The sequence below is a fragment of the Myotis davidii genome, unplaced genomic scaffold, assembly GCF_000327345.1.
Source record: "Myotis davidii unplaced genomic scaffold, ASM32734v1 scaffold299, whole genome shotgun sequence".
NCBI classification, from domain to species: Eukaryota; Metazoa; Chordata; class Mammalia; order Chiroptera; family Vespertilionidae; genus Myotis; species Myotis davidii.
In genome coordinates, this window is record NW_006293088.1 from 2,025,074 (window position 1) to 2,036,127 (window position 11,054).

The 11,054-nt window shown below is 54.2% G+C and overlaps 1 protein-coding gene across 3 annotated transcripts in view; it reads right to left on the reverse strand.

The window, feature by feature from the left end:
- Window positions 1-11,054, reverse strand: part of PADI3 (peptidyl arginine deiminase, type III) — a 53,513-nt gene continuing 42,459 nt past the window's right edge. For 2 of the 3 annotated variants that reach the window (XM_006766666.2, XM_006766667.2), the window contains exons 15-16: window positions 10,514-10,639; window positions 8,552-8,848 (exon numbers count right to left, since the gene is read on the reverse strand). In XM_006766666.2, the coding sequence (XP_006766729.1) occupies window positions 8,615-8,848; window positions 10,514-10,639 (360 nt within the window). In that variant the 3' untranslated portion in view covers window positions 8,552-8,614. Of the gene's footprint in view, window positions 14-8,551; window positions 8,849-10,513; window positions 10,640-11,054 lie in introns of those variants that run through there. The other variant, XM_015565955.1, reaches the window with a different exon arrangement.

Below are 11,054 nucleotides of genomic sequence, written 5' to 3' on the forward strand. Positions count from 1 at the left end.
ACCAGACCCTCTCCTCAACCCCACGGGGAAGGGAGGATTAATCTCATTCTGTAGGCAAGGAAATGGCGGCTCAGAGAGGGTGAATGACTAGAATAAGACCACACAGCTGGCAGTGAAAGAAGTCAGGGTTTGCACCCAGATCGAGCTGACGGCAAAGCCCTAACCACAAGGCTTTACCAGCCGATTGGGGAGGGGGGAATAAAAGACCCCAGACCCCCCAGGCTTCTGACTCAGGCTCATTCAACAGACATCTGCTGCGTGCCCCTCTGTGCCAGGCGTGGTGCCAGGTATCAGGGACACAGAAGACAGATGTGTCATCGTCAAAGAACACAACACGAAGATCAAAGAAACGGAAGTCATAGGAGTCAACTCTCTCTCTAAGAATGTGTACGTCTGTGTTCCAATGTATAGATCCTCCGAGGGCGATTTCAAGGGATTGGCTCACAGGATGTGGAGGCTGGGGGTGGGGGGCAGGCAGGCAGAGACCCCGGAAGAGCTGATGTTGCAGCCCAAGCCTGAAGCTGCCTGTGGAAGAACCCCCTCGGCCCTGGAGGACGTCCAGTCGTTGCTCTTAGCCCTTCAACTGGTTGGACGAGGCCCACCCACACGGTGGCGTCCACCGAGTTAAGTGTGAGTCTCATCTCAGAAGCACCTTCCCCGCAACGTGCAGGCTGCTGTTTGACCGCATATCGGAGTGCCCTGGCCTGGCCAAGCGGACACGTAAAACCAGCTGTCCCAGAACACGCAGCTCGCAGGAGGTGCTCTTAACTCTTTGGCGTCACTCACCCTTTTGAGCACTTAAAGGGAGCAATAGAGATGCCCGTGGCGTTCCGTTCCTTGTGGATGGGGAAACTGAGGCTCGGGAGGGAGCTGTCGCTGGCCTAGGTCACGGGCAAGGTGGTGCAGAATCAAAACAAGTCTCTCCTCACTCTCCACGCGCATTCTCCGTCTCCTGGGGTTTTCAGTCTGGGACGCCCAAGGGAAGACTCGGAGGCGAGAGTCTGAGTGGACATAGTTTATCTGGGAGGCAGAGAAGGCAGTGTGAGCTGGTGACCACCATAACCCACAGGGGGGCACTAGAGAGTGGGGTGGGGCTGCACCCCAGAGCGAGCTGAGCCCCGGAGCAGGGGAGCTGGGCATTTACACCGCCCCCCATCATTGCTGAGGGCTGCTCCTGGGGACATATTCCCTGGCACTTTGGTTGGCAGGCTCTGGAGGAAGAGAAACCTTGGGCAGGTGCTGGTGCTGGGTCAGGGTCCCCGGAACTGAGGAGGGAGGCAATGGGGGACACTGACAGCATCTGTCATAGGACGGGAGGGGCGTCCCCAACCTTCAAGGAGCCGAAGGCAGCTGAGGCCACATTCTCCCTGAAAAATGCACATGAAACATTTGCATGTAGTTTGATGAGTTCGCTGACCATGGAGCCACCTGGGAGACTGGGTTAAGACCTCTACCCCAGCGACCCTTCCTTCCTCTGCCCCCCACGCCCACACATCCCCCTCCACCAGGAGGTAGCAAGGCTTTACTGCCACAGCTGCCCTCCACCCGCTCCCTTCCACTCTCTAAAAACCAATGGAAAAATATCCTCGAGTGAGGATCAACAAAACAAAACAATTAAGAACTTCTCTTTATTAAAAGACAGATTCAGAAAGAAAAAAGATAATCCACTGGGAGAAAAGAAAACATGTAATATATGTAAACGGTGACAGACCCGTATACCTATAGGGTTTATAAACAACTCCTTCTATTCAGTAAGGAAATGTCTGTCCCTCTGGCCTATGAAATTGGTCTATTCATCTTATAAGCTCTCCATTGTCTTCGCTGCTATAGCTTTATAATAAGTCTTACTGCCTGGTAGAGCAACTCAGCTCACGTTTCATCTTGAAGAGGGACTCAGTGATGTTTGGCTCTTAACACTTCTATATAAATTTTAAAATCCGCTTACTAGTTCTACACACACACACACACACACACACATGTTATAGCCATTCTAATTGGGTTTGCATTAATTCATAAGAGAATTGACATCTCAATATTGAACTTTCAATCTAAGAACATGGTCTCTCTCTCCATTAGATATTCTTGAATGTTTCCAGCACAGTTGCATACTGTACCCCATAAATATAGAGATGCAATTGAATTTTGTATATTAGTTTTACAGAGATTGCCTTGCTAAACCATCTTATTAATTGTTATAGATTAGATATTCTTTTGGACTTTCTACATATATCATCATTCCTTCCCAATCCTTAAAACTTGTATTTCCGCCATGGCTGGTGTGGCTCAGTTGGTTGGAACATCCTCCTGTGCACCATAAAGTGGCAGGTTTGATCCCCGGGGTCGGGCACCCGATTGATGTTTCTCTCTCATATCACTGTTTCTGTCCTTCTCTCTCTCTAAAAAAAAAAAAAAATCAATAAAATTTATTTTTAAAAAACTTTTATTTCCTTTTCTTGCCTCCCTGCACTGCCTGAGCTTTCTGTTCAACAATGAACTTGCTGTTCAACAGAAGTGACAGCAGTGGGCACCCGGGTCTTGTTCTGATCCTAGGAGGAGAGTTCCAACATTCCATCATTATGATTTGTGATGCGGGTTTCTTGTAGGTCAGTGGATCTCGAAGTTAGCAGCACCAGCGTTACCCGGAGGGCTTATTAAAAAGCAGAAAGTGCCCAGCCGGCGGGGCTCAGGGGCTGAGTGTCGACCTATGAACCAGGAGGTCAGGGTTCAATTCCCGGTTTCATCTCAAACAAGTTCCCAGGCAACGCGGATGCTGCTGGTCAGGGAACCACCCTCCGAGAGCCACTATTGTAGATGCTCTTCGTCAGGATAAAGAAGTTCCTTTCTATTCTTAGCTTAAGCTTTATTTTAAGGTTATAAATGGAAGTTTTATCAACTGTTTTTTTTTCTGATTTATTAAATTGATTGTGTAAATTGTTTCTGGGTTGTTTTTTTTTTTAACCTATTAATCTATTGGACTGATTTTCCAGGGTGAAACTTGCATTCCTGGGGATCTATTTAATTTGATCTCACATTGTATAATCTGACACTGCATCCTTTTTGGATTTAGTTTGCTAAGAGCTTCGCTTGGGATTTTTGTATGCATGGACCCCTTGCTGTGTCTGTGGGTTTCCTTTCCCACGCTGTTCTTGACGAGTACAGGACCTAGTTCAGCTTAAGTGTTAAAAAAGGGAAGCTATTGTAGTTACTATTATTCCTGGATAACTGTACTCACCATGCCGTGTTGCCTTGTCTGTTTGCCAGCCCCACTTCTCTGCTCCTCTGTGAGCTTCTTCAAGTCAGGGTCCACGGCTGCCCATTCCCGGCTGGAGCGCCCGAATGTCCCCCTGAGCTGGCCCGCGGCCCGAGTGCCTGTGCCGAACCACACGGTGTGAGTGTTCCGTGGCGTCTCGGAGACAGTGAGTGAGGCACCAGTGCTGTGGGACGGGGAAGGAGGGAACGTGAGGAAAGGAACATTCATTGGGGGTTTACTGTCTGCCAGGCCCTGGTCTGGTTCTCACAGCCCAGGAAGGTGCGCACCGGTCACCTTTGACAGATGAGCAGACAGGGCCCGGCCCAGGGAAACCTCTCATTGGATTCGCTGCTGCCAGGTCGTTGAGGACACTGACCACTCCGCGCTTTTCACGCAGGCTCCTGGGTGGCAGGAATCGTTGGCAGGCTGCCTTCCTCCTGACGGTGAGGGTGACATGGATAATGCCGGTTCCCTTCTCTGCAGGGGCTGCTGGGAACTCAGCTCCTCACTCTCATCTTCACCACATTGATTCTCACGGTCAGAGGTGTCTGTCCTTGCCCCCGGCCATCTTTCCTAGATTTCCCCCGCTTTGGTGTCTTTATTTTGCTATACTTTTTAGTCATCAGCTGGCTGACTTTCTATAAGTGGCCTTTTTATAAGTGGCCTCACATCCCTTGAGGATTGTGTCAAGTGAATAAAAACCCCCAGAACTATAACGACTGAGCTGTCCAGTACCTCCTTGGGCGGTGTTACTCACATAAAAACGCATTTCTGAACGGTGCCCAGCCCCGCCCCGCTCAGGCCCCTGCTTGCCGGAGCCTGGGAACTGCCTGGGGCAGCTGTGATTTCTGTGATTGGGATGTTCCAGATTAATGTAATTAACACTGAGGTGCAGTTTCTCAGGATGCGGAGACTCCTTTAAAGACCCGAGAATGGTTCAAAGAAGAAACTGCGAACTCACTTTCATGTTCTCCTTCAACTCTTCGGAGTTGCTTCAGAGACAGGCTTAGCGGTGGTTTCTTTTCATTTGGGTCTGCCGAGTGCCCGCAGGGACAGCGCCCACACGGGGTGCTCCGGGTGTCCGTTCCTTTCTAGGAATTCCGAGAGTGACTCCTGTCCCTGGCATCCTAAGAGCAACCATCCTTAATCCTTGCCACCATCACAAGCAAATGCTGGGAACCGGGAGATCAAGGTCTGGTGCCCAGAACGGGGGTGATTCACTTTGGGGAATGGGGGCCCCGCCCCTCGCCTGCCCTGGGTCTGGTGGAAATCTGCCCACTGCTTGTTTGAGCTTCAAGTTGTAGGGGAGTGGCGGCCACGGGCACATCATTCTGGACGAACGGGAGACACCACAGCCCTCCTCCCAGTGGGTGGAAAGTGCTCAGACCTGCTGGTCAAGGCTTTGCTGTAGGCAGACTTCTCATAAAAAGTGTATCAGAAACTTCAACTTTAAAACAGGTTTATCATTAGCCCTGGCTGGTTTGGCTCAGTGGTTTGAGCGTTGGCCCTCGGACCAAAGGGTCTCGGGTTCGAGTTCCAGTCAAGGGCACATACCTTGGTTGAAGGTTCGATGTGTCTCTCTCACATCAATGCTTCTCTCTCCCTTTCTCTCCCTCTTTCTCTCTCCTCCTCTCCTTCCTCCCTCCCTTCCACTCTCTCTCTAAAGATCAATGGAAAAAATATACCCAGGTGAGGATTAAAAAAATGCTTATTATCAGGAAAAAGTGTGCAACAGGCTCCTTGGGTGGCCGTGCAGAAAACCGAGGCTTCAGAGCCCAGCACGTGCTGGTGGCCTGGGTACACAGGACGTGCTTGGTAAACATCTAATGCATGAAACGAGAGCGCGCTTCGGGGTCGGCTCCTGGTTTCTTTCCCACCTGCAGACTCTCACTCCTGAGCCCCAGCCAGGTCCAGGGTGACAGGTGAACCCCAACCTACTTCCACATGGACACATCAGCTGCTTCATCGCCACACACAGGGCAGCAGGAAAGCCAGACAACCACCCCACAGCTTCATCAGCCACCAGGCCCTTAAGGGGGGCCTTGTCTGCTCCCCCTGAAGACTCACTAATCTCTCTCCAGGTAACCCTGCTTTCGTGGTTCTCAGACTGTGGGCGAGCCCCAGAACCGCAGCCGGAGTGGGCCTGGGAGTGGGGCGAGGAGCAGGCGGAGAGGGACCTGCAGGGCTTTGGCCAGCACGGTGTGACCGTGACCTCACCTAGGACTCTAATTCCTTGAAGGTGGGACAACAGGAAATGAATAGAAATGCAAGGTGAGCCGAAAACTAAAGGCTGGGACCTGGGATGCCTCCTCCGAGAAAGAGACCTCCTCTCTTTCTCTCTCTCTCTCTCTCTCTCCTCTCTCTCTCTCTCTCTCTCTCTCTCTCTCTCTCTCTCTCTCTCTCTCCTGGGTTTGGAGTGGCTGGCAGCCAGCAAAGACTTCCTTTGCCTATAACGTGCACTTCACTCTGGGAGGCAGCTGCCCAGACAAGGACCGCATTTCTCAGAGTCCTTTGCACCCACATGTGGCCACGGAGTCCTCATGGTTGCTGATTCTTGATGGAGAGGAGGGTCACGAGGGAGGAGGAGGGGGACGGATGCTTCGGAGGACAATGTGGTTGGGTCACTGAAGCTGTATACAGACAGAGTCTCTGAGAGCGGGGTCCTCTCCCTGCTCGCTTTATAAAGCTTTCCGGGCGATTCTAATACGCAGACGGGCTGAGAACCGCTAGAGTGGCTGGTTAAGAAGCCGGGCAGTGGAGGTTGCCTGTCTAAGCTCAAACCTGTCTCCCCACTTAACCGCTCTGCGGCCCAGCAAGTTCCTTCATTTCTCTGCGCCTCGGTCTCCTCATCTGTAATGTGACGGTAGTAATGGTAACTGCCTATGAGCCTGTTGTGATGAGCAAAGGAGATGATGTATGTCGTGTGTAAAGTGTCCAGCACATGCCGGGCACATGCCCCGCACGTGGCGCACACCCACCGTCATTACGCTGCAGGGGCTGTAGGATGACATTGATTTTGTAGTGACCGTTTTCACAGGCTCTGTGTGTCATCCAGAATTCCTTTCCTGCCATCTGCCCTGAGCCCCGGCCATCCCAGCTGCCCCAGCCTGACACTCCTGCCCTCTGAGGCCGCCGGCCAAGGTGCAGGAGACCAGCGTTGGGCAACCTCCTTCCACGGCCCCGCAGTCACTTATTCCTAATTCTGAATAAAGTGTGAGTCAGGCAGGCCCCGTGCCACCCAGAGCTGTAAATCCTCACAAGAAAGACACGCCTTTGCTTCCTGCCTGGGTGGAGCCTCCTCCCCGATCCATCTCTTAAAGCCGAGACCAGCAGGATGCGATCTGAAAGTTGCCCGGACAGTCTTCCCTTCCTTCCCTTCCACATCTGACCTCTGGATCTCACAGGACCTTTGTCCCCGATTAGAATGCAGGAATTAGGAATTTATCTAAAGAGCAGTGGCTAGAGGAGAGTCTGGGGGATGTTACATAGCAATAGTCATCATTTATGGAGCACCTACTATGTGCCAGACACTTAAGTCATGTCACTTAAACCCCAAGCAAGCTCTGTGGGGCAGGCACAATGATGTCCATTTTGCAGAGGAGAAAACTGAGGCTCAGAGGGGTTAAGTGCACAGCTGAAAGTACCAGTTCAGCATGGGACCATTGGACTCTGAGGCACATGGCCTTTCCATTGTGCCGTGTTGCTTCACCTAGAGCCTGTGGTGTATGGGCAGAGTGCCCGGACATGGCTGAGCCCATCCTGCCCATCCCAGGGCCAACTGTTCTTACTGCCCTGCCCACAGTCTTCCCAATCTCCCAGAATCCCCCAGATACTTTCATCTCCAAGAAACTCCAGGAGGTTTTTGTTCAAAGCCAGATTTCTGACTGGCAGCCCGATGGGGAGTGGATAAAGCTATTGGGGCGGTGATGGCAGAGGCAGTGATTTCCTGGGGCTCTGTAGCAAGCTCGCCTGGCCTTTTAGGGCCTCCTGAGGCCACTCCAGGGCAGGAAGGGGAAGCTGCTCAGGGCCCGAGGCAGGTTGCCCCATGCGCCACACACATCAGCTTCCCCCGTTGCCACACTCACAACGCAACCTTCCGGCCACAGCCCAGCCCCTCGCCCTGCCATGCTCACTTGGTCCTGCAGCCTAGTGTCTGACCCCTGCGCTTGCATTGATGTGTCCATGCCAGGCCTACCCATCCCGTGGCCAGGGCAGAGCAGTCTCATATAGTAGTCTTCCTAAAACCTGGGCTTAGCGCCCCAAACTCTTCGGGGGCCAGGAAGGCCAATGCTTCGGCTGCAGGCAACTGTTCTTACTGTCCTGTCTAACCCCAGAGAAGGGCCAAAATGAGACACAAAACGTTTGTGCTTCTGTGGGTTTATTAGCCAGTGATGGAAACACAGCTGGACCCATACAGAACACATGTGTAACTGACACACATCCGGAGAAAACCACGGCTCTCTCTCCCTCTCCCCCTGCACTCAGAGGGTTCATTCCCAGTGCTGTCTCTACGGGTTGGACCCCTGTCGGCCCCTTCTGAGGCGTAGCAGGGCTAAATCCTGTTGGGGGTGCCCCCACCTGCAGAGCGAGGTCCCTGGGCCAACGAAGCACCTATGCGTTAGGAAGGTTGTTTCACCCCGGCACCCGCAGTCCTCCCAATCTCCAGGAATTCCCCAGAAACTTTCATCTCCAAGAAATCCCAGGAGGTTTGTGCACAATGTCGGATTTCTGGATGGCAGATGATGGCGAGTTTATAAAGCTAAGGGACAGTTATCATTTCTTCAGCCCACACCTAGAGCTCCTACTACGAGAAAGCTCATGTTGGGCACTGGGTGGGGTAGAGTTCAAGATCTGGTCAGGAGCTTGGCAGTTGGAGTGGTGGGCCCCCCTCAAGCGAGTGGGCCCCCAGTGCCTTCTCTGTGGGTGAGGCTATGGGCAGAATCTCTCCTCTGGGGGAAGAACTGACTTTAGGGCTGGTCCCTTGCAGAGAGAGAGAGGCAATCAGACTAGAGCAGAACCATGGGCCCTTCCTCCATCAGACACACAGGCCAAAGGGCAGGTGAGATGCCTGGATGTTTCTAGACCCCAAAGAGAAGTTGGCTCCACGGGAAGGCTTTGGGGGTGGGGATGTGTGGAGGAGTTCCCGTGGGCCGCATTGATCTGCGTGAGAGGCCACAAGAAATGAGGTCCCCCTTAGAAGGCCAGGAGGCATCAAAACGAGAACCAAATGGGCTGCAGGTGAGGCGTGGACACTTGCAGGAAAACGGCTTCGGAGAGGGGCGGTCCCACTTAGGGGCCTGTCTCAGTCTCCATCACCCCGGCCCGTGTCCCACCCCGGGGGGAGAGGACGCCCGGGGGCCAGGCTCAGGGCACCATGTGCCACCACTTGAAGGAGAAGGGCTGCCGGCGCACGTTGGTCCCGCAGTGCACCTCCCCGTGCAGCATGTGGTACGGGGTGAAGTCGTCGATGAAGGTGCAGTGGAGGCCCAGGGGCTCCAGCAGCGACCGCACCTTCTCCTCCAGGCAGCAGCGGCCGTTGATGATGGGCCCGAAGGGCTTAGGGATGCCCAGGTACTTGCCCAGCACCAGCATGTTCACCTGCAGAGCGGGAGGTCCCAGGTCAAGGGCGGCAGTTCATCCTTGGCTCCTACCTCGACACCTTCCCTAGACCTGGTAGGACCTGACTTTGTCTTTGAGACAACCTTGAAAATCGCTACTTGCCCTTTGAAGAAACGGGAGAGGAACATGGCTGTCAGGAACCCTAGGCAGCTGTGCATCCCCATGGAGCATCTGCCCGGCTCACAGTCACTTATTTCTCTGGTAACTGCTCTTCTTATTGGGGACTGTGGTGGCTGCCATTCTTGTGCTACCGACTCCCACCTCCTAGCCTGTGGGTCAAGGTAGACACCTGAGCCAAGCGGGACCCATCAGATTCTCTCTCTCGGACATTTGAAGCTGATGTGGCAGGAGCCAAGCCAATCTCTGTGCCTGTATCTCTAATGCGTGGTCCTACTCATTTTCATCCCCAGGGACACAGAGGCAAAGGAAGCCATGCTGGAGGCGGGGAGAGGAAGGCAGAGGGAGGGGATGAGTGATGGAAATGGACGCAGAGATAAGAGATGGTTCCAGTTGTCCTTGTATTACACCATCCTCTCTGGCTGAGGCTGGCTCAGGTGGCCCTCTGTTTCCCGCAAACACAAGCATCTGAACCTGTGCACAAGCTCTGGGAGCACGTACACAACTGCCAGGCCGCCCTGAACGTGCAGGAAGGAAGGGGAGTGATGAGAGGCCTTGCAGGTGGGGAAATGGAGGAAGGCAAAAAGGCAGGAAGAGGAAGGAAAGGGTGTGAGGCAATGGCGATGTGGACAGGCTCTCTCTGCAAGGCTCTGATGCTGGGAAAGCTGTGCTTCTCTGGAGGATGGGGGTGGAGGACAGAGAGGGAGAGGTGGAAGGGAGAGGAGGGAGGGGGAGGGGAGCTGGCTGACCTCCAGCAGTGCTACTCAATGTGTGGTCCTCAGATAGCAGCATGGGTGGCACCTGGGTCCTGATTGGAAAGGTAGCAGTGTCTAGGCCCTGCCTCAGACCCACTGAATCAGAGCCCCTGGGGTGGAGCCCTAGTGGTCCAGGCATTCTAGATACAAGTGGCCTCAAGGCTCAACCAAAGGCCACTTCTTCCATGAAGCCTTCTTGGATATTCAGTCCTGCCTCTTAGGCTGCAAGTGCTTTGTCCGACCTCTGAATGGCCACATCACTTTATCATACAAGACAGATCATTGGGACAGGTCCTCAGAGAGGGGAGGTTTCCCGTCTCGGGATTAGCTTGGAAGCTCCGTGAGAGCAGGGAGCAGCCTACATCATCCCTGCCTCTCCCACAGGGTGCCCAAATGTGTGGAGGATGGATGAAACGCTGTGAGCCGGGACAAGGAGCAGAATGGGACCTCGGCCCAGCTGATGCTGCGGGCTTTACACACACCCCCTCAGGTAACCATCCGTTCACTCCGCAAATACAAGGGGGTCCCCGGGAGCAGGGTGGGGCCCTTCCCTGATGGCCCTTGAGCAAGGGGCGTGGCCAGTGAGCATCTGTAGTGACCATGACCATCAGCCAACTAGCAGCCCTTCTGCCGGCCATGATGGGACCCTGCTGCTCTCCGCCACCCCAACCCCAACCCCAACCATGGCAGCGACCAAGCAGCATGCCCCTCCGCAGAGGGGAGGCTAGACACCCAACTGGAGGAAACCTTAGGACACGGGGGGCGGCCTCACCAAGTCAGGGAAGAAGGCCACCGCCTTCCTCCTCTCGGTCTTGAAGAGCTGGGGGATGTCCACGATGTCCCGCTCCGTCAGGCCCAGCTCCCGCTTCAGCACCTCCCGGTTCCAGTCGATGCAGCTCTGGGGAGAGAGGGAGGCAGAGTTGGGGAGCCCCTGCCACGTGTATTGCGGGTCCCATGGGGTCATGTCTGGTTAAGGAAAGGCCCAGGTGCCAATGGATCAACTCTCCACACGAACCTTATCTCTGCACCCCTTCATCAAATATCCTGTCCTGTGTCCCCCTCCTCACAGTCCTGTCCCACTCGCGGGCTCAACACGAGAGCGTTCCAGAGGGTTCCATCCTTGACCCTCTTCCTTCGCTGGACCCTTCCCTCCTCAGGGAACTCCTCCAGTCTCACGGTCTGAACTCTATGGAGACTCCCCAGTGTCTGTCTCTCAGCCTGTCTCCCTCCTCCTTCACTCAGGGCCGGCCCTCCATCTCCCCCCACCCCTCCTGCACTCAGGAGCCCTCAGCGGTCTCCCCCAGTCCTTCTGC